Below are 23,293 nucleotides of genomic sequence, written 5' to 3'. Positions count from 1 at the left end.
CTCCCAGGACGGACAGACGTGCAATAGATGCCGTGTGTAAATTGAAAAGATAATACATTTGCAACATAGGTAGTCCAAATGTTTTGAAATGCATGTGTGTATAATAAGAAGATGAATCCACGAGGATATCCATCCAGGACTTATGATCCAGGACCGCAGCCACGACTCAAGATCCAGGACTCGCGATCCATGACACAGGACCGCAGGATCATCCATGACTCCGGATCCCGGCGTATATAGACACCAAAAAGAAAGAAATTTGGAGTGTGGTCTTCCTGTTCTGAATAATTTCTGACAAGTTCTTAAGTTCAGTCAGAACATCTGCCATCAGTGCAAGACTTTTCAGGAAGTTGATGGAGCACAACTTAGAAAGCAGACCTTTGAATTTGGCCCTCCCTCTGCTGTCCCTTGTATCATCCTCTGATGCCTCACGGAAATGTTGTGCCAAGGCTGGATAAGACTGCCAAACTGCAGAGACTGCCCTCCATGAAGAAGCTACCCAGCGAACACTGAACACTTTTCCAATCCTCCTGAGGGCGATGTCCAGGTTGTGAGCAAATTCACTCAGCTGCCGCATGTTTTTTGGTGACTGGCTATATAATGAATATAGGCTGTCCATGAATGCCTGGAAGTCCTTTGTTCCCCCTGTCACATCCAGTGCCTGGTCAACAGCAAGCTCCAGTCTGTGATTAAGGCAGTGCCATAGTATGATGCCTGGGAAGTCATCCTGGAGCAACTTCCCAACACCTGACTTCACTCCCAGCATGACACTGGCCCCATCACTGCAAAATCCAATGAGGATTTCTCTCAGCAACTCAACAGTGAAGCCATTTTTAAGCAAGCAACCCATAATCTGTTCCTTGATATGAGCAGCAGACATACTATCCAGCTCAACCAGGTCCAACGGAAAGGCAATGGGCTCCATGTCTCCATCAACACTAGCCTTCAGGAACACAATTAGTGTTGATTTGTGCCCAACACTGGTTGACTCATCAGCCAATACTGTGATTTTGCTCTTGGTCTCTATTATCTTTTTTAAAAGTTCCTTTTTCATCTGTGATGACACATGCTCAATTATGTCAACACAGACAGTTTTGCTATGCAAAACACGCCCCAAATCAGCAGAATTTGCATGCTGCAGGTCAATCAGAATCTCAAAGTCTGTGAAAGGCTTGTTGTTCTTGGCCACATAATAGGCTGTCATGAATACCTTGGCAGTAGACTCAAACACAGGCTCCTGACTACTCGCGTTCATGTTCAGAAGAATATCTTTATTTGCTGTCTGAATAATCTTGACTGCTTCATTATGTGCTGCAGAGTTCTCGTGTTCGCGGATTTTTTTGCGCAGTGATGAAAGCTGGACATCCCTTGATTGACCAGCTGGGATTATCTTTCCATCAGCCCACTGAATAGTAATATTAACACCACGGGAGGCCATGACACCCAGATCCTTCACATCATGGCATGGGGTACAGCCTAGCCTTCCATTGTGAGCATACATCCATCCATTCATGTTTGAACTGTTCATATTGTTCTTCTTTCCATATAGAAGGGTATGCAGTAGGGCTAGCATCACCTGTGGTGGCTTCTGAGGGACCTGCTGCCACTTCTTCTGGCTGAGTCTCCTCTTCCTCCCTCTGGGCCTCAACTGTTATAAATTAGAATAAAGATGTATAACTAAATTCAGCAGACAGTCAAAAATGTACAAGTCTCTGTCTTTCTTTGAATTTTCAGAATATTGGTTACATAAATTAAAATACTAATAAAATAAAATGTATGCCACAATGTGCAGATTAAAATAGAAGATATCAAAGCAAAATATGTAATGTTAAAATAGTATGCTGTGTACATGTTGTGTTCTGAGTAAGATAGCCATTGACTATATAGAGCAGGGGTGCCCAACCTTTTTTGAACCAAGACGGCGGCAATCGTTGACGGGGGGGGGTTATTAACTATAGTTATTTGACCAAAATATTTGAACACAATTACAGTTTATTTTATTTTCAACTATATTCTTCTTCTTCTTCTTCATATTACTACTACTACTACTATTATTATTATTATTATTATTGTTATTGTATATGTAATATTTTTCACTCCCTTTTCTTTTTCAAGTGAGGGTGCATAACATTCAACTGGGACCCTTATGCACCCCCGTAGAACCGGGCCTGGAGGTGGCCAAACTACGGCCCGCGGGCCAAATGCGGCCCGTTGATGTGTTTAATGTGGCCCGTCCAATATTGGTATAAATGAGCCAGGGTTCCCGCGCTGATCTTAAAAAGCCTTAAAGTCTAAAATACAACGATCCAATTTTGATTTATGTTATCCCCCACTGTCCACACGCCGCGCCTTCCTCCCTGGTCGTCGCAGCTGCGCGTGGACGTCGCCCCGCGCGCGGGAGAATGAGATTAAAACAACCCTCAGCCCGACATGAATCAAGACGTAACCAAACAATGCCCCCCGGCCCGGCTGTCACATTGATACATCATTCTAATCCCTGAGCCACAAAGTTGGGCCACCCCTGTTGTAGGACATTAACGATAAAACAGAATATTGTTGTTCTACTTTTAGACATCTTGAGATCGACTGGGGATCGACTGGTTGGGCACCCCATATAGAGATATACAGTTTGCTAGTTAGCTAACTTATTATATTCATCATGGCCATGTTCATGTCCATTCTCTGGGCTAAATAAGCATCATCACCTGTGTCATCTGTGGGCGTTGTTTTTCAAATTTTAAGCACATTCTGAGTTTCTTCATCTCTCTCCTTTCTCTCTAACATCTGAAGAGTCGTCGTTTGCATTTTTGCTTTAATTATCACGTAGCCTAATTTTCTAGCTGTCATTCAGTCACTCCATTCTTTTCTCCTCCCGCTGTTCTGATCAAGTGGGGAAAAGCTAATATGTGACCCGCTCTATCGAAATCAGTCGGAAGTCGCAACGGCTCATTTAAAAATAAACGTGGATTTGCGTAAAAAAATAGTTTTTCGGGGTTCGGGTGTTTTGTTTGATTTTAAATAAACAAAGTCTTGGCTTTCAGAATATGAAACTTGTTTCGGCAAATTCAGATGATAAATATAACTTAGAAGCTTGTAACGGCATAATTACAAGCGGAGAACGGAGTAACTTGAGGTCACAGCAGGCATAACAGCAGCCGGTGTTTCTCGTTAGTGTTTTCCCCGGGACACAAACACAATACGAACAAACGCAAAAATACACAAACACACACACGTATACACACACACACACACACACACTCGCGAGCTTCCCCCAGACCAGTAATCCAAACCAAAATATCTGCCCTTCGTAGTATAAATTCCACGGGTGGAGCTGTCAATTCTTCCTGGTCCTCCGGACCGCCTGGAAATCTCTTACCGGTACTAAGGACCGGGTAGGACCGGCACACTTTCAACACTGCTCACTCCATAAACGTCCAGGAGCGACGCTTGGTCAGGGTCCCGTGGCGTGCAGTTGTGACGCTCCTAGGCTCCTTCAGCTTCATAAAAGGACTCAAATAGCTTTCAACTGATTGCAATGTATTCCCATCTGCGGCGGGATTTGACGCTCATGGAAGCACGGCATTCGTTTGTGTCGGCTGCCCTTAAAGGCAATTTGAGCGTCCATTCCCATTAGATAACGTAAATATTCCCCTTACTGTCGATTGATTTTAGAGCGATATCTGCACTACTCATCGACTAAAAAAACACCAGATTATCCTTGTTAATTACACAATATTGATTGGTTTAAATTGTGTGCAATGCTTTTGTATTTTTCCCCTTCGATTCGGAGAAACAAATATTTTTTCGGAGTAAAGGATGGCAGAAGACACTACACTACCCAGAATCCCCAGCTATCGTTTAGGACTACACCATGTGCTCTGCTTGACAAGCCCCGTGATTAGTTCTCAAGCTCTGTGATTGGTTGACCTCCAACTGCATTCCAATGGCTGGCGTCTTTGTCACGTGATCTTCAAATTTCTCCCTGCAGAAAAAAAAAACATGGCCGAACTTCGTTTTATTCTCGGTGGAAAATGCCTTTTTTAAAGTTAGTTTGGCCATTAAAATGCATTTTGATGTCATTTGATGCGAGAAATATGAGTTGTTATTTTAGATTATGTGTGCAGTGGATGTACATGATCTTTAGTTTGCTAGTTATTACGAAGATTACTTCAGGAAATTGTGTCCATACAACGTTTTCATTGTTACCAAGGTGGTTGCTAGGAACGCTGCTATCGATATTATTTCTGTTATGTTGTGTAACTGTTTAATGGTGTTACCTTTATTGCTACCCCCTTCCCCGTCAATGTATAGTGTTGGACCACGGCGCAAACGCATTAGTTTAACAAAATCCGCATCTAAAATTGTGGCATAGATACGTTATTTTCCCCTATGCAATTCCAGTCTCACATCTCACATCACATCGTCATGAACAAATACTGGAAACATTATTTTTTAAAATAAAGTAATACTTTATTCCGAGTGTGCTTGCTTTTCTCTTTGAAAGTCATCACATAACGGCATTGTAATACACGGTTCGGCTGCATTAAATATTACATATCTGCTGTAGTTCTCTATTTATAGAGCCCTGATGAGAAGACTTCTAGACAAACATGAGGAACTGCCGCCAACACTGAAAACATGACGTGGATCATAAATATATCAGCAATTAAACAACATCTTACATTTCTTTTCACACAATACGTCTCTTTGCAGTATCAACAATAATTCGGCTGACTTTTATATTTGATCCAATTGGTAGATAGGCTATATTTACACCATAAAGGTCCACAGCTGATATAAAGGGACACCTAGTGGTTAAAGCATGTTATTGAATTTCGCTATTTTTATTATTAGATATTAATAGGATCCCTATCAAATATATACATTACTCGTTATTCTCTACTAATAGTTAATTAAAGACTGTATATAATGAGTATTTTGCGCATCCCTTTCAAGATTTCAAGATTTTCTAAGGTTTATTGACATATCATATATATACAAACGGTGTAGTTATGTAATGAATGAAAAACTATGGTCGCAGGTTCCTCAATAGTGCATTACAAGACATCTATCAATATGTGTGCATACCTACAGCAATGTTAACTATGTTGAAGCACTTATTTTAACTGATATTATACATATGTATTATACTCATCGAAGGATTTGCCTTTTTTTACCACGGCCGCTGAGCAGTCATTGAAGAAAGAAATCCTTGGACCCGTGTGGGCGAGGCGGCCCGTCTCCGAACCACGCTTGCGGGCAGCATTCATAACCAGTTGTTTGTCGGCAAAGTTGTGAAACTTCAGTATGATCGGCCTGGAGCGTTGTTCGGGGCCGGGCTTCGGTGCCATGGAGCGGTGTGCACGATCCAGCTTGATTCTCCCCTTCCTGGTCGTCATTTTAAGATAGTCGGGTAACCACTTTTCAATGAATCTGACAGGATCCGGTCCTTCTGTACCCTCCGGTAGTCCAACCAAATGTACATTACACCTCCGTCCTCGGTTATCCAAATCATCGATGTGCTCCAGCATTCGGCTCACCTGCTTCTCCAGACGAGTCACTTTAGACTGTAACAAATCAGCCGCAGTTTCCACGTTTACAATTCTGTCCTCAGCCTCGCAAACACGGGCTCCAAGCTCCTGAATTTGAGCTGTTTGATCCTTTATGGTTGCAAGCACTGTGTCTATTTTAGCGTTGAGAACCTTAGTTATGCTTTCTATAATGTTGTCCATTGCTTTTAGAATATTTGGATCCGTGTTACCGCTGCTGCTAGCATGTTCAGGTGCGCTAGCTTGTGCTCCCTCGCCATGCTCCTCCTCCTCCGTCTCGGTCGTCTTTGCTTTCTTTTGTCTGGTCATGTTGTCCGAAGTTTTTGAAAAGTATTACTCCAGGGTCATTATATAGTAACAGCGATCATAAACTATGATAATTTTGCCATGAAATGTGATTAATAAACGGACTATTTAACAGTTATAGCCGGAGCTCAATGAAACACGTCTCTCCTCTACGCCGCCATCTTGTTTCCCCCTAAGAGTGATATTTAATTATTGTTGTGAAAAGTCGGAACCTGATACTTAAGTTGCACGTGCATTGGTGTGATTACGGAGCCATAAAGCAATGCACGTTTACTCGTGTGCGCGGTGCGCCGTGTGTTTGTTTCACAACAAATGGCGAAGCAAATTAAGTTGTTTGACTGTGGGGAAAAAGGTTTGGCCAACCCGTCAACATCTCAAACGAATGTTCAAAGTGATTCAACTGATAAAGTGCAAGATGAACCCGAACGAAAAGCAAAGAGGAAATGGGTAAAGTCTTGGGAGGCGAAACATTCTGCTTTGTTGTCTATTCACTTCTGGTAAAAGTTCCTTCAAAATAAGAGTCACGATCTTATTACTACCAAAATAAAAGTTCTAACGAAACTTTACCATAGGAAAATATTCGCATAAAAATATAATCACTTCTATAAAAAGGTATTTTAAATATAGTTAGACATATTAAAGGTAATTTACAGCATTAATAATTCATATCTGATTCTTAACTGTGAATGGTTTTCATTTATTTAACATTAGAAATGTATTAGTCTGGCCAATCCAAGACTTCAATGCTGAAGGGCCAATGGATCTATGGTGGGGGTCAGCACAAAGGTCAAGAAAACCCACATTTGAAAGGAAGACAACGGATGGCCAAGAAACTAGCTTTTATCCGAAGCAACTTACAATTACAGGGACATTCTCGCGTTCAAGCTGGGGAACACTCGGCCATCAAAGAAGGGGAAGAAGGGGGAAGAAGAGGGGGAGAAGGGGGAAGAAGAAAAAAGGGGAAAAAAGAGGAAAAAATGAGAGAAAATAAAAAAAAGTGAAATCTCTACTTGATTGATGTGTTTTTAGCTATATAGCACACATGGGAAACTTTTAATGTTTTTTACATTTTTTCGGAAACGCTGCAAGCGGGATTCGAACCCGTGAACTAGGGAACTACATAAGTCATGTTCCATACATTTGGCATTCTGTCACAGTTTTATGTTTATTTAAACAGCACTTTGTTTTGTATTTCATTTGTGAAAAGTGCTATACAAATAGTATGACTCAATGACACGTTTAATTAATTATAAATGTGATGTACTTGTACTCCATAATATGAATTGTTTTGGAAGTGTACATCAGTACATCTTAGAGGTAACTATTCTACATTTTACTGCACGCATGAATGCCGTATTTTTAGTTGTAATGTAGTATTTGAAGTCTGGTATTAGTACTTTTACTTAGGCAGAGGATCTGAGTACTGCTTTAAAGAGTGAATGTTAAAACTATCAAATGTTGTCACCGCATTATATTATTTTATACAAACATTAAAACATGTGTACAGCTGCAGAACACCAGTTTTGTTTGTTGAGAGAAAAAATAAATAAGGAAATACTTTTTGAAAAATTGTATTAAAACACCACAAAAGTACAATAAATACAACAAAGACTTTAAATACAATAATACAACACTGACATTACTATTCACAGCAAACCAATAAATGCAAGTATAAAAAAATAACCAAATTACAAAACAACTATTATTTACAAGCATTAAATATTATTTACAATTTGTTTACATTATTATTTGCCAAATGTTTTCCTCATTTCCTCCAACCAAAGTTCTTTGGATAGTGTTTCTGCCTGCGGACAAAACGCTGTCCCGCGTTACTGGCCGGGTCCAGTTTCAGCAGTGCGGAACTGGCCACACAACCAGCTGCCGAATCTTACTGTAGTCCCTAAGAATGAGGGACCACCTGGAAATGGCCCCCTTGCCTTTCCTGACTGGGGATCGGTGGAGATCACCGAGTCTGATAAAAATGCTCTCCACCAACCGACAGCAGTCAGGCCACTGAGCAGGAGCACTACTTTCCCCCAGCATGCAGCGGGTGGTGCTCTCCACACCAGCAGTCTTTGAGGGGTTCTTCGGTGTCCTGAAGCGGCCACTCAAAAGCCTGTCCTGGTGGCGTGCTGCACACACCGCTGCTTGTCCACCTCCTCCAAGCTGTCCCACAGTGCAATGATTTCCCGTGCCTGCTTGCCGGTTACTGAGGCAGAGAGAGGTCTTGTCCCGCAGATCCACCAGGTACTCAGCCAGTCTGTCCATGTGCTGGAACCCCCGAAGATTCTGGACATCGACAGCCTATGCAGATGATGAAACAGTTTAGAAATGGAAACATTAAGCAAACACTGACCTCTATAATATTGTGGATATACTAAAGTATGTGTGCATAAGTAGTTGATAATGAAATCTAGATCATCTGTATACATGGATATTCTAAAGGGACACTTACCATTTCTTCTTCTTCAGCTTGCATGTCAACACTGGCCTCAGAGGAAGAACTGGAGGGCAGGATGTCAGAGGCCTGTGCAGATGGGCTTGGGGTCGGTGTTGTTCTGCTCAGGGCTCTGGTGGTTGTGCTGGGAGCCCGGATGGAAGGGCCAGATGTTGGGGTGGTTCTGCTGGGGGCCAGGGTGGAAGTGCCAGAGGGAGTCTGAGAGGCTGGAGCCTGCAGGACCCCGAGGTCCAGCACTGTGGGGTCGTCTCTGATGTCAGAGAAGCCTTTGTCTTCCTCCATGACGTCCTCATGCTGAAACGACAGAGGAAAAGTGGATTATTTATTAAATGGAATAAAATTATATAAATATATTTTAAAATATTGTTTAAACAGCAGTACCACGGTCCTGGTTCCTTCCACCTGTGCAGTCCTTCCAGCAGGTCAATCTGAAAATTCAGGCTGTTGGCACTGGTCCCTAGAAGAACATTATGAAACATTAGGTTATGAAATATTTGGGCCATGAACCAACATGTTTGACAGACACACACCTGGTATGAAGCGATCGAGGTGTAGGTGAAAAGACTCTAATGATTTATTTGATACAAATAGCATTTTCTTATTAATGACATGTATTTTATTGTATATAATATGGTTTTGTAGTTCCTATAAAGCATATAAAAAAAGTTTGGTGTAGATTGTAGTGAAAGGTAAGCACACCCCCACAAACCCCTCTATTAAAACAAAAAACACAATATAAATGTTAAATATACTTGACCTTTACATTGGAGGTTTTATCTAAAAAGTCAATTGTGTTAGAAAATATCATGAATTAGAAAAGCACTTGATTAGCGTCAGCTCCCTTCTTGGGCAAGTAGCAGCCTGTGTAAATAAAGGCCTCTAGTAGGCTACTTAATAATGTGTCATCATAACCTAGTAAATAACGTTATTTCAGCTTTTCCGCTTCCAATAAAACACATGACAACTCTTAATATATTCGGGTATCCATCTGAATTTATAGTATCGCCAAAAAATATTACGAAATGCGGTTTTGATCACCACCTAATTAAATTACATTAACAGTAAAAGTTAGCAGTATCCGGCGGCCGGGCTGACAAAGCTTAAACAGAGCGTCAGATAACGGGGTTTTGTGACCTTAATAGTTGAATGAATCTATATGACAACACGACACAACAGTTTGAATGAATTATAAACGTATAGGCAGAGCATATACAACACCGTAATAAGACTCACCATGTTCATAAAAACGTAAAAACTGTTGTTAGCGTCCGGTGTTTACACAGTGGAAGCTAACAATGCTAACGGAGAGTTTGTAAGGATAATAGTTGAATGACTCTATATGACAACACGACACAACAGTTTGAATGAATGATACACTTATAGTCATATCATATACAACACTGCTATATAAGACTTACCATGTTTGTAACCACTCGTAAACTCGATGTTATTACGATGTACACCCGGTGTTATTATTGCGATGCACGCCCCCTTCCTTCGTGGCTCCAACATTTCTCCGCCGTGATTGGTCAAATGATGGACGAATGTAGGAGCCGCGAACGCGATTGGCCGGTGAATTATGGAGCTGGCGCTGCCATTGGCTAACGAATGTTGGAGCTGGCTCTCTGATCGGCCATATTCTCAACATTTCTCAACATTTACACAGCCGAGCCTGCGGCAGCTATTAAGCAAGCTGGGGAACCATCACTACCCCTATATAAGATACAGCGGAAGGTGTCCGCATCGCCGAAAAGACACAACGGTGCGGGACACACCAATCTGAATAGGGCGACAGGACGCTCATCGACGGCCAGACATCTATCGACGGCCGAAATCGGCATGGTGTGTCCGGGCCTTTACAAACACTCAATACTGTGGGCAGACCCCACAGGAGCAATTTGGGATGAAGAGTCTTGCCCAAGGACACAACGACACTGCAGAGGTACTCGAACTACTAAACTAAATGTCTGGTATCATGACATCCCTGTGTAATATTGATTTTTATAAAATGGACAAGTCAAACCAATCAAGCAATCTGATTGGTTCTTAGCCGTGATATACTGAGCGTATACCACGGGTAGAATTGTAAGTTACTTTTCACAACAAGTCAGTATCCCTCCGCGTCTGAGAAAAACAGTATACCGTTGGGCTGAAAAGCAAACTGCTTTTCATACTGGAACAAGAAAGCAGCGGAGAAGTAACGGGGCAGAAGCCCTCCTTTATGACGCAGCGGTCCAGACATAGACATCAAATGGCAAAACATATTCAGTGTGCAGTTCCTTTGGCATTAGGGCAGAGATACCTAGATACTTTTGAAGGTTTAACATAATGAATTGTGCTACTTTTAAAGCAAGCAACGATGTTTTCAAATCTGTAATCAAAGAGGTCCGCAAAAACGCTATCGATCAATCAGATTGCTTGATTTGACTTGTCAGTTTTATAAATATATTTAATTTTCTTCCGTTACGAAACAAACTTACAAAGCATAAAATGGAAACATTTAAGATTAACTTCGACCTCCGGGGGGGTCTTACTATAGTATGGAGGAGTGGATTGAGCAGTGCCTATCTCCAGAAAAAAAAGCACCTAAACTACGACATGCAGAGCTACGTGAAGAGCAGGTAGACCAACTGGAAAAGTACCACCATTCAAAAGCTTTCTGATGCGGTTCTTGAAACAAAGCAGAGAAATTATGACCGTTAGTGGCCACAGATGCAAAGCTCTCTCCAGAGCTACTGGAAGCCCAATCTCAGGGACCGGAGAAAGTGGAGCAATATTCTCGCCACGCCAAGCAACAGCCTCGAACAACCTCAACCTATACAAGTGACCACGTAAGCCATGCTACTGATGCTGGACAGTTTTTCAGTGGATGCACAATAAATAGCAACATACACATTAATGTAAATAAACAGCCAAATAATGGATCAACGCATTCTGTCTAATATGTTCTCTCGCTGTTAGTGTTGTTGTATAGCAACCACCTTGCACTATGTTTTGTGCAGAAGGCAACGGAGGGACTATTTTATTTTGAACATCATTATTTACTAATAAAAACTATTTAAATTAGAGTGTGTATTTTTCTTTCATATTGCCAAACTTGGTAACCGGGGCTTGTCGACCCTCCGCTTCGCGTCGGGCCGCACCACGCGCCTTAGCTGTGATATAATGAGCATATACCACGGCCTGTCGTGAGCTATTGCGTAAGTATAGGTCTGTCTTATAAAGACTTGTATACAGAGTACCAGATCATTTGATATATTTGTTTTTCACTCTTTCTTTATCGACAGTTCACAATGAAATTAATTTTGCTCCTCTGGCAGTTCTCTCAAGGTATTTTCACACTGTTTGAACATTAAGTTACTCACACACCACACTTTCGTAGACGTTAATGAACTGATTGAACATGACAAATGAAACACATCAAATTATTGCCTCTAGATTCATATTTCTGTTAGCAGCACACAGATTTTGGAGGACAGGATATACTGCTGTATAAAATAACTGATCCGCCAGTGAGTTTTAAATGGATGGACTTTATATCGCCTGTTGTAGGGCAAAAGGTTTGAATGTCATGACTTTTGTATTTGAGAGTTTCACTCATATGAAAGTGTATCTGCGGTGTGTCACCACTGGAGGGGGGTGTACTCATGTGTCAGCTGACCTCAGCTGTATGAGCCTGTTGAACAGCTGTCTCTCAAAAGATGTGTCATTATTTTAATGAGGAAAGAACGTGATCTGTGTGCTTACACAGACAGGTAGACATCTCTGTTTAATACATCCTTTGACTTTGGAATGAACTTTGTCCAGCCCTTTCTATAAACGACGTACGGGTCTCCTAATGCTGTCAAACATCATTCATCTCTATATTTTTGTTCTGTTTGAAGGTTTTTGCTATTCACTTTGAATTTAATTTAATTTCAATATTTTCTGTTAATGCTACCTATTTGTTTCTTTTCTATGGAGGTCTTATTCCCCATTTTTGTTGGTGGGGGGAGTGTGATTTACATGAGGTTTTCAAGATTTGTAAGATTTATTATGATTCCGAGTTGATTATCGTCTGTGTTATTTCAATTGTTATGACTTAATTATTTTCTGAAGGTCTATCTTTTCTGCATATTTATTTTACTTAATACTGCCACATTTTTGGATTCCTCATGTATTTGCTGCTGTGCTTGTGTTCTTCATAATTATTGTTGTATACAATGATATATCTTAACTATTAATAATGGCTTGAGCTTGGATGTGTTTTGATCCTGTGGTAAATACATTCCCAAAAGAGAACACATGTTAGTGAAAAAGTTATTTAACAACAAAAGACATTATTGATATTTAATACAAATTATTTCCAGGGTCCTTCCTCACAGAGAAACACCCTCACATATTGGAAGGGATGTTTAATGATGGGCAGCAAAAGCATTACATATTTTCTGTCTCCATCTTCTGAAAATGTGAGGTACTCTTTGGGTTCTGGACAAAAGCAATTTGAAGACGTCACTTTGGGTTCTGAACAATTGTGACGGCATTTTCCCTATTTCCTAACAACCAAAACAATGAATTGATATTTTTTTTAAAGTATTCGTAGATAAAAAGACAAAATATAATAATAAAAGATTGAGTTGATATTAATTAACACAAATTAAGATTAATTGAATAAATAGCAAATCATATTTTATATTCTAGGCATATCTAAACACTTCAACAGTAAAGTTATAATAGCTGTAACATAAAAGTAGTGCAGCATAAGCAATATTTCCCTGGGATGTGCTGTAGAAGTATAAACTAGCATGAAAGGGACATTTTGCCTTTTTTTTATGCTTCATAGAGACTTATAAGAAATCAACCATACAGATACCAATTAAAATTACTCAAGAAATATGCATGAATCAGCTTCTAAAAGGCCCAACCTTTTAAGTAATTCATTTTGTCAGGGTTGATGGCCAGGTGAGGCAGGTGGGTTTTCAGTCTCTGATGGAAGATGTGTAGAATTTGTGTTAATGATATCAATGCTCATTCCACAATTTAGAAGGAGAGAGCAAATGAGTGTGGGGTTTAACCATGTCCTGGATGTAGGGAGGAACTGATCCCACTGCACTTAGATTCATAGCAAGGTCCACATTTTTCAGTGGTTTGGTTCATACCAAATTTTGAACAAGGTTTCCCATCAGCCCAAACTAATCGCCCGAACAAAGAAAACGGACCAAAGCGCTCAGATGTGAAAGCAGAGTGTTAATAGAAAGTGTAATTTCACAGCCTGATGACACATTTGTTAAAGTCATCAGATTCTTTACATTCCAGTTAACAAGAAAGCAATGCAGCCATAATAGAATCAAAGCAATAAAGATTGATGATTTATTTTGAATGGAGATGCAAAGTCAGGAGAACAGAACAAGTGAGTAACTGTGCAGCAAGGTGAGAACAGGCTGTATGCCTTCTGTTTTGTGCAGAGACTCATCATTAAACAGGCTTCTAAAGATCACCTTGTGCATTATATACTCTCACTGATGTGTGAGTGTATTTGGTCTTACAGTAAGTGTGTGGGGGGGATCTCATTGTACCCAGTAAGCTACTTAATTTGTCCTTTAAGAACGTGCTGCCTGCTTAACCATGATTAATACCTGCTGAATGGTTATCTGCGGTTTGGGCTGCGAGGCGCAGGTCTGCTGTTGTGAACCAGCGCCGTATCTCCATTAATCAAAACGGGAGCTGCTGTCTAGTTAGCATTCATCATGGGCTATATTATGATATTCAGATGATTCAGTGTGGAGGAGCTGGCCTGGACAGAGAGGGAGCGAGGGGGAGCAAGAGGTGAGAGGGCCCGAAAAATCAATGCAGGCGGGGAAAGGCTGCTTCAGCAGAAAGGCTTTCAGAGCGCAGTAATCAAGTATTTTTCTGCAGAATTAATGGGGGCTTTTCGTGCCATGCAGGCCGTTGAGATCTGTCGACATCCACCCCAACGCTGGCCTAACAAAGGACGAGACGCTGATAGGGCCAGAAAATGCAGAAAAGCCTGCAGCTGTGGTGTTCTCAGGGACACAAACACACCTTCTACACCAGCAGACCTGACTGAAAGATAGAGAGCAACATTTACAAGCAAGCAGGGGTGAAAGGTCAACCTGTACTTTATTTAGGTATAATGCTGAATTACCTGTACGTACAACTTGTACTTTGCTGCATATTGAAGTTTATTATTCTACCATTAAAGTGGCACTAGACAATGTTTTTGCTTCAACTTTTCATGATGAAGTAAATGTGGATTGCACTGTCTGTACTGGCTGCAGAACAGTGGAACTATCCAGGTTTAGATTGGCTTCCTGTTTTCATTCCATTCACAACACAGTTCTGTCTGCCAGGTTCAATCTCCCAAACAACAAAGGAACCGCGTCAACCTGCGCAACCCAAACAGGAAGAGCTAGCCCTTCTGTCGGTAACTATTCCCAGATACTAAATAATATTACTGTTCATTCGTTAATTTTCTCAATGAAAGCACTTGCTCCAGAAGTTGCTAAGAAATCACCGGATGACGTCATACATTAGTTTGCATAAAGCTTAGTGGTTCTGTGGGCTACACAGGGGAGTTGTGGACTGGGATCATTGTGAGCATTGGGAAATAACGACAATATATAATATTTGAATGACTCAACATTGCCGTTCCCCCCATCTTTATGGTTTTAGGATCTTTTAGCTCATAGTTTCGGTTTTCTGGCCCGTTTAATTTCCCTCAACAGAAATACTGCATCAAACACAGACACTGTTAGTGACACAGTGAGCAAAGTGGGGCTAAAGAGACACATATTATCCTTGGGAATTGCTATGGACCAAAATCAGAGCTGAAAGGACAGTAAATAATGGACCCTACTCAGCAGGTGTCCTGAATCACAATTTATTTGAATGCTCATCTGTTACACACACACATAAACACACACACACACAAAGATATATTGTGACAGTTGGAAGCCCTGTCAGGTTATTGCTTCATCTGAATGAAGAGGATAAGGGAAGGCTTGAGGAAAACTTTACAATACTTCTTTATGAGAAGCATGCATGTGCATTAAAGCAGAACATTGAGTGATGTAATGCTCCAGGAATAATCCTGTTTAGGCCTGATGAAGATGACAGTCTGACGCTGCTTTATGTGGTAGAACTGTAGAGCACATTTGTAATATTGACATTATTAAAAGTTAGGAGCAATAAAAGTAGAAGAGAAAAGTCATGTTTACAGGATGACTGAAGGCTCGGGTACTTCTCCATGTTGATCACTAGAGGGCCCACTCTGCTCTCCACTCACTCCTCAGTCCCTCAGTATTAGATATTAGTCGTCCCCTGAATGGCCAATGATTTCTCCTTGCTCTTTATAATTAGAGGGCTATTACTCAGAGGAGACAGTATGTGTTGGTGGAGGCTGTTTGTATTGCTGTCGTACGCACTTCTTTGATTGTTAGCTGTTAGTAAGTATTATTTCTTTTATATTGATCTTGGTGACAGAAAACAGCTTCTCCACAATATAATTTTAAATGGAGAAAGGAACTTGAGACAATTAGCAGAGCTTGTTGTGGCTTCAGGAAACATAAAAGAATAACGCATCCGCATACAGTTTCATTTAAGTAAGTGGTGTCAGCCACGAAGGATTCTTGCCTCGCTTATGAAGGACCTGACTCGGAACACATGTCCTACCAAGGAAGCATCCTCGACATTGAGAAACACCCACAAAGTCTGCATACTCAGGTTGGATGGATTGGTGAAATATCCCCAGGACTTCTTATCCAGTTTGATTTCGATTCCCGTGTGAAAACAACTTTTCTTGTGTAAAACTGAGTTCTTTATTCTATTTGCAAGCTGTTCAACCTTCTTAACTTACATCATTGCGTAACATACTTAACTTAACCCTCCTGTGTGTGTGTTCCTTTCTCCCCTTACTTTGGTGTTCCCGGTCAGATTTGAGCAGTCTGTTTTAACTGCTCTTACATTAAGAAAAAGAAGAAGATATACTTTATTTATCCATTCTGTTGTGTTTCCACACATACACAGGGAGGATATCATACATGCACAAACACAACCACATGCAGATAGGAGAGGTGGCAGAGCAGAGAGGCTGCCAGTTAGCCGGTGCCAGGGAGCAGTTGGGGGTTCAGTGCCTTGCTCAAGGGCACCTCTGCATTAACAAAAAAAACATGAATCATCACCACATTTTATTTAACTCCCTTTAAGCTTTAATCAATATCTCAGAATACTGTTTTACATGAATAACTGCAGTGAATATCCAAAGAATAGACACTGAAAATGTATTCCAAAATTCAAATGTTTATGTGTGTGCTCTCTGATGGAAGAACATAATCTATGGCAGGGGTCGGCAACCCCTGGCACGCATGCCACCATTGGCACGTGGCACCGTAACCAGTGGCACACTAGGAATAAGTGGAATAAGTGAGCAAAATATTTAAATTGTATTTTCGGATCCTGAACGAGACCGCCGCCAGAGCGCGTCTCCCCGTTACCTGCAGAAGGATATGGAAAGCCAAAAGTGCCATAATACGGGGGTGAAAAAACGCGCGAAAAAACGGGGAGGTCCGTATGTTCGCGCGAAAAAACGGGCCAATATACGTGCGAATGTTCGCGCGGTTTTTTATATGATAATGAGCCCCTCCTTCTGATTTCCTTAGCCAATAAGTTCAAAGTGTCTGTAACCAATCAGTGAAGGGTAAAGCCAGACCAAAACAATCTGTAGATGAAAAGTTCCTGACATGGTGAGGCTGTGCTGTAAATTGTGCATTATTCCAGATTCAGGGGACTAAGTATTAATTTGCCTTTGAATATAATAAATATATCAATCAATATATCAATATAACCTGCCTTCATTGTTTTTTTAAATAAAATGGCATTACCCTTTTCCTTAAACCTCTGGAGTGTGAAGTGAAGGTATTTTCTCAATTTTTAGATGTCTCCTTAAATCCACTTTTAAATGTACTTCTTATAACATGGCATGGTGTTACATGTCAAAATGTTCAGTAGTCTCTGGTGTTGCTAGAAATGCAAATTCACTCACCTTAGAGCACTGTCTTATGAGAAACCTAGCTTAGAAATCCGATTTTTGGAAAACTTCAAAACTGTTGTGAAACACATATGTACTCATGTCATCCATTTTTTTTGGTGTTTCAGATTTTGTTCACCAAAGTCTTTGGTTCACAAAGGTAGTGAAATATATCAATTACACTATAAGCCTATATAAATGTGTTGTTCATGTCTAAAATGAAAATGTGTAAATTATAATTTAGAGTAAAATATTTCCATCCCTCTACTTTCACCACAGAAAAGTTACATCAGGACTGAATAATGACTTCATATTCCATACCAAGGTTTATGTGATGTGTACAAATACAAATTCAGCATTTCAACTTTATTTTTCAACCAACTATTTATGTTAACATATGAAACTGTAAAATCTCAATATTTCCAATATCAGAACTTTTTCAACCAACTATTCATTATAAATGTAAAGACAGGGGGTCTTTGTCCATGGTCTTTGTCTGTCTTCCAAGACAGTGGGTCTGGCTGCTGTGTAGGTGGGGGTGATGGTGCATGGGCTGCTGGTGGCTGTGTGGGAGGGAGGTAGGTGTGATTGTCCCGGGTTGATGCTGGTGGCTGGATTGGAGGTACGTCTGCTAGGCGAGACTTCTTTGCTGGCTGGGTTGATCGCGATGGCTGTGGTGGAGGCCTTTGTACCGAGGTGTATCTTAATCTTGTGGCAGGGACAGATGGAGGCCGCTGTAGTGATGCTGGTCCTTTGGTCCTCGGTGGTGATGGCTCTGGTGAAGGCCCTTGAGCAACGGTAGATCTTGACCTTGGTCCAGGCACAGATGGAGGTTCTTTCTCCTAGGCCCAGGCAGCTGTGAAATCTGAAAGAAATATAGGACAATAATTACTACTAAGTTCATTCAAATAAAGTTCAAGTGGAATGTTTCTAAAGCACAAATAACAATGCACAACTAAAAATAAAATGGAGAGGCGGGACAGGAGTCTCTCTCTTACACAGGTATTTTCCAGTTATTTCCCATTCAATATAAAGTCACAGACACAAATATAACTACATCTATAGGTGTGTATGTGTGGGACGAATACAAGTTGATGTTATTCATCTACACATGTTACCTCACTTTTACACACAGAAATCACTTTTACACAGAGTAAACGTTTACTAACGGAGAGTCTATTTTGTCACAAGAGAAAGTTCATGACTATCGATAAGAATACAAACAATACCTATGTGGGATTCACCATCAAAAAGTTTGTTCTCTTTTATCCTCCTAATGACACGCTCTACATGAACCCTCAGTCTGGCAATGGCCTGTGTCTCCCTCACCTCATAGGCTGGCATTTGCTTCTGCTTTGACAGAAAAGGTGGGCAGTACACCTTGCATTTGCAGCAATCGCTGATCAGGAAGCTCTTATCTACCATCACTGCTATGTTTTCAGTCAACAACGCAGCTATTCCAGATTGTTTGAAAATCTCCTTGTCGCTGACAGAACCACCATACAGACTGGAAACAAATGTCACTGCGCCATGTGGGGCTATGCCAACCAGGGCTTTCATGGTGCAGTGAGATTTCTATGTAGAATACATTTCACTTTGGAGGAGGAGTGAGGATGGTGTTTGACACCTCAGCTCTGTGCAATCCAGGATCACCTGTGTGTCTGGGAAATCTTTGAATGCCTCTGGGAGGTGGGCTTGAACTTCTGCAGGTGTAAGCCAGATGCACTGTGACCCCAATAAAGTTGTAAGAAAACTTGTCCATGTTGCAATGATGCGGCTCACAGTGGACTGGTGTACGTTGAAGCGGTTTGCAAGGTCCCTCTCTTTCAAACCCACCGACAGGAAGCATAGAAAAAGGAAGAACTCGTCAATTGGCTGAAGCAGCTGTCTCTGGAAGATAAAAACAAAAAAAGGTTACTATATTAATGTCATGAGTGTAGCACACTATGGGAAAAACATTAAGTTGTTTTAGTTCTCTGATGTATTCAAAAAGGATTGAGTACTTTAGCCTTTTAGCCTACACAAAAGCAATGAAATGTCGGAGAGACATTTTCCCTTCAGTTTGTGTTTAGATTGTGTGTTAAAAGAAACGTAACCTACCGTTGATGGACGTGCGTGTGTAACCACTTCTTCATTACTCTTGGCAGTTGATATCGCTCTAGTAACACAAACCATTTAATGAATTGAAGGCTCAATTAAAAACCAGAAGGCCATCAGGTGGTTATAGCTCGGGAATCTGTACACAAAAGACACATGTCAGTCATTAATTGACAGTAAATACAATCGTGTTAACTGTAACACATGGGCTAATGCTTTCCTCTTGTTTGCTATAATACATTACAATTCAAATAGACTGAGTAAGAAGGCACTAGGTGCAGGTATAGTAATCTACAGCAGTAAAATGTAGCAACTACATTAGCATCAGTAATAATAATCTAAAACATACAGGGAACATTTTACACACAATGACTACGTTTACTCTTCATTCTTACGTGTGCAACTGGGGGAAACGCAGTGGATATTGACATACTTTTACTTTGGTAAGGTTTTGAAGATTTCCACTTGTAGTAAAATATTATCAGTATGTTGTTAGTATTAATATGTTTTACTCCACCACATTTAGTTAACCTTCATAGTTTCTAGTTACTTTTTATATATGAAAACACAGGATTTATGATTCTACATGTTCAGTTCAGGAGTATTTTAAAACCATAGTATTTGTACTTATACTTCAGTTAAGTTGAGTACTTATTCCAACACTGCATGCATATAGTCAGCGGTCACACGGCAGGTAAACAGGATTCTTTATAAGCTAACCCATCTCAAAAACTTGGATAGAATTTAGCCAAAACATTACCTTGTATAGAATCGGATGTTGTCGTCGGAGCCAGCAAACCTCTGTTAGCAAAACTCTCGCTGGACTCTTAACTCCTGCAGTTGCTTCTGCAGATCCTCCACTGTTTTGGAGTTGTCTTCTGCAGCTTGAGAGGACATGTCCAGTGAAGCTGCTTCTGGCTCTATCCGCCTCATGCTGTCCCGCACTCTGCGTCTCTGTATCCACATCTGCTGGGCCTGCAGCTGTGCCCTGACAGATTCAGGGCCAATCTGGTTATTCCCAGCCACTATCTCCTTGATGAGGTCGTCTAGTGTAGCATCTGAGATGGTGGAGTATGTCCCAGAGCGCAGCATGTGGAACTGCCTGAAAAATAAACATGTTTTAAATATATGAGACCTACGGTATTCAGATTTACTTTACAACATGCATAGTGTAACATGGCTACAACCCCTCCTTGGGATGTTTACAATAAATTGAGACAAGATGGCACTTCCAATGTTGAAGACATTGCTACATACCTCAATCGCCGTCTCACTGTGCGCAGAGATACTTTTAATATCTGTGCCATCTTTGTTGCTGTAAAACCACAGCTCCTCAAAAAAGAGAGTTGCTCTCTGGAAATGCTGAATTGTGGGGGACCTCGACCACCCAACAAAATGAGTGGGGCGTGGTAGCCAGAATGACCTGCAACAACAGCAAAACATTAGATTACATTTATTGTCATTGTTGTAAAAGCAACGCATTTATGCCGTTGTGCCAGAAACGCACACAATGCGTCTATTTTATTGTCATTGCCCAGCCTAAAGATACATTTTTGAAAAAAATGAAATGCAGTTTGGCATTAAACCAGTGGACATGCAATACACTATAGTTGTAGTATACAGTAAGAACAAAAGCATAAATGTGTATGGGCATAGAGATACATAGTTGCAGTCTGTGTCTTCCAACCCTGAAGACAGAGACTCCCCCTCTGGCACCCTTTCAATGTCCTCATTCACACGTTTGATGATACGTGGTGTACTACAGATGGCCAGACTGCCCTCGACGGGGGAGGGGGAATAGCGTCTCCTCTACTGTGGCAGGATATAAAGGTGGAATTTGGAGTACAGTTTTAAGTGGACAACTCGAGACTCAGAGCGTCTCACCAGAATGTTGTAATTAATAGCTGGCAACTACAGATTAAAAAAGGTGTTTATATTGGTATTACCCATATTTAAAACAAATAATTACTTTAAAATGTATTGGCCTGTTGGACACTTAGTACTCAACAATACTAGCACTGGTTTATCAACGAAAGCCTATGCTAAAGTGAACAATTATCACATCGACCTACCTTGTTGTGCGGGTGTGGTAGGCCAAGATCTCCGGACTTCAAGTATATATTCCCGAAGGTCCTGAAGTAAAAGATCAGCTGTAGGGACGTTAATTAGCCTGCCCCGTGACCACTCGAGGCTCCTTTCCATGGTTTCTAACCTGCCAGTAAACGGTTTGGTGAAATAGGGGAGAAGACAGAATTTGTAAGTGTGAAAGATCTCACACAACCTCAGTTTACGTTACATGCAAAAACAAACTACATTCCTTTGTGTTGGTAGTAGCGATAGGCTTGGCCCTTACCTCGTTACTGTGGATTGTAACACGGCATGACCGGCATCATCTGTTTGGAGAAGTCTTGTGCAGTCATTTATTGTCCTTTTGCAACGCAAGATGAAGTTTCTCGTGGACATTTTTCCGGCTGCTGCTACTGCTGCTGCATGCTTATAGAGAGGCGAAGTCCCTCCCTTTCCGGTTGAGCTCCATGGGACCTTATTTCGGAAAAGGTATGTATTGAAGTCAATGGAGAGAGAAAGATTATCTTTCGATCCCGTTTGAATTGAACCACAAATTACACATATGATTTTTGTCAATTTAAAAGATAATTTTGCAAGTCAAAAAAATTGAAATGTGTCGTAAAACTGTGAAGTAACACTTTTTTTTTGCCTGAAACCAGTCAATGACCTACATCTCCCGTCGCGCACCACACACCAAGACGGCCGTCACGTTGGCACATTTCACTTCTTTCTAGTTGCGTATTTTTCATAGTCTTATATTTCAACAGTTTTACGACAAACTGAGTTTTTTGACATGGAAGTGATTGTTTAAGATGACAAACATCATAAGTGTAATTCGTGGCACAATTCAAACGGGATCAAAAGATAAGTTTTCTCTCAAGATATATTGCCTGATCTTTTCCCTAACAGCCCTGATACCGAAAATTCATGGTATTTTTCTTTCTTCAGTGTCTGGAAAAGCACAATTATGTTGTTTTTCCGGTTTTGTAGACAACGAAAAAAGTAAACAATCCTTCCTTTCTAAAACAGAACAAAGAACACAAAAATGATGCAATGTGCAATTGCAATTGCACTGAAGAGAAACATTCGAATTCAATTTTTTTGTTTTTAATAAATTAATACATCTGAGGCTGATCAATTCCCATTTATTTGAAACATGAACGCAGGCGACAGGCTACCACCTTAAACAACTGGAGAACAGACAGCTGTTGCCAAGCAGTTGGGACAATTAAGGTGAAGCAGACCTTGGAATACTTTGCATTTATACAAAGATTGTAAGTGAATGAAAAGAGATAACACAAAAAAACGTTTCCTTTCCGAGACTCGAGCCCGGCCCTCCCGGATATTAGACCCTTTGACCGTTAGTCTACAAGCAGATAGTGGATAGATTTAGTTTGAAAGATATAACTGGAGTCCACCCACGCAGCGTCGAAGTGCGCATATTTTAGATATTTAATCATATATCTTCGAATATAAGGGGTAGAAATATGATTCAGATAACCGCATAAATATGTGGGCACATTTTCAATGTATATTGTCTTGTATAAATTAAGTTATACTCTCGAAGGCATGTTTATGTTAAATATTGTATATCATTACAAACAGCAGAGGGCAGTATAGGACACGGAAAAGCCTCAGTGGGCATGCCGTAAAAGGGAATGTGTTGCTGAGCGCATGCCGTAAAGTAAGTGTTGTTATTATGTGTCTGCCGCAGACTTGGCATTCTGGCTGGAACGGCAACAACGTTCCCTCTGCTTCATTCATTTCTCCTGTTCAACAGGTTAGTAGTGT

At 40.8% G+C, this 23,293-nt stretch overlaps 2 protein-coding genes across 3 annotated transcripts; both read right to left on the bottom strand.

Moving 5' to 3' along the window:
- Nucleotides 1-7,450: 7,450 nt before the first annotated feature.
- On the bottom strand, nucleotides 7,451-11,262 carry LOC307037148 (uncharacterized protein). Its single transcript, XM_079677929.1, has 4 exons — nucleotides 9,732-11,262; nucleotides 8,695-8,770; nucleotides 8,311-8,607; nucleotides 7,451-8,159 (listed from the first exon to the last, which is right to left on the bottom strand). Exons 3-4 carry the CDS (start codon nucleotides 8,593-8,595, stop codon nucleotides 7,704-7,706), a joined length of 741 nt encoding a protein of 246 aa, XP_079534055.1. The 5' UTR covers nucleotides 8,596-8,607; nucleotides 8,695-8,770; nucleotides 9,732-11,262; the 3' UTR covers nucleotides 7,451-7,703.
- A 6,427-nt stretch (nucleotides 11,263-17,689) lies between these two features.
- On the bottom strand, nucleotides 17,690-22,944 carry LOC307036776 (uncharacterized protein). Of its 2 annotated transcripts, none has more exons than XM_079677394.1 (6): nucleotides 21,789-22,944; nucleotides 21,508-21,647; nucleotides 20,693-20,858; nucleotides 20,196-20,537; nucleotides 18,992-19,574; nucleotides 17,690-18,203 (listed from the first exon to the last, which is right to left on the bottom strand). In XM_079677394.1, the coding sequence occupies exons 1-4, from the start codon at nucleotides 21,896-21,898 to the stop codon at nucleotides 20,240-20,242; spliced, it is 714 nt and encodes a 237-aa protein (XP_079533520.1). In that variant the 5' UTR covers nucleotides 21,899-22,944; the 3' UTR covers nucleotides 17,690-18,203; nucleotides 18,992-19,574; nucleotides 20,196-20,239. The 2 variants fall into 2 exon arrangements, with proteins under 2 accessions (XP_079533520.1, XP_079533521.1); XM_079677395.1 differs by lacking the exon at nucleotides 17,690-18,203 and having other exon boundaries at nucleotides 18,219-19,228; nucleotides 19,439-19,574.
- Nucleotides 22,945-23,293: the final 349 nt, after the last annotated feature.

This window comes from Notothenia rossii, assembly GCF_949606895.1.
Source record: "Notothenia rossii genome assembly, chromosome: 4".
In the NCBI taxonomy this organism is placed as follows: Eukaryota; Metazoa; Chordata; class Actinopteri; order Perciformes; family Nototheniidae; genus Notothenia; species Notothenia rossii.
The sequence above is the reverse complement of the archived record's forward strand: the minus strand, read 5'-3'. Positions and strand labels throughout refer to the sequence as shown.

Bases quoted from the DNA above. Each gene is read 5' to 3' on its own strand.
- LOC307037148 (XM_079677929.1), bottom strand. From the start codon at position 8,595: ATGGAGGAAGACAAAGGCTTCTCTGACATCAGAGACGACCCCACAGTG. The intron at 8,160-8,310 runs GTAAGTGTCCCT...TCATCTGCATAG, and splicing joins AAGCTGAAGAAGAAGAAATG to GCTGTCGATGTCCAGAATCT.
- LOC307036776 (XM_079677394.1), bottom strand. From the start codon at position 21,898: ATGTCCACGAGAAACTTCATCTTGCGTTGCAAAAGGACAATAAATGAC. The intron at 21,648-21,788 runs GTAAGGGCCAAG...GTTTACTGGCAG, and splicing joins TTACAATCCACAGTAACGAG to GTTAGAAACCATGGAAAGGA. The intron at 20,538-20,692 runs GTATGTAGCAAT...TTTATTTTTCAG, and splicing joins ACAGTGAGACGGCGATTGAG to GCAGTTCCACATGCTGCGCT.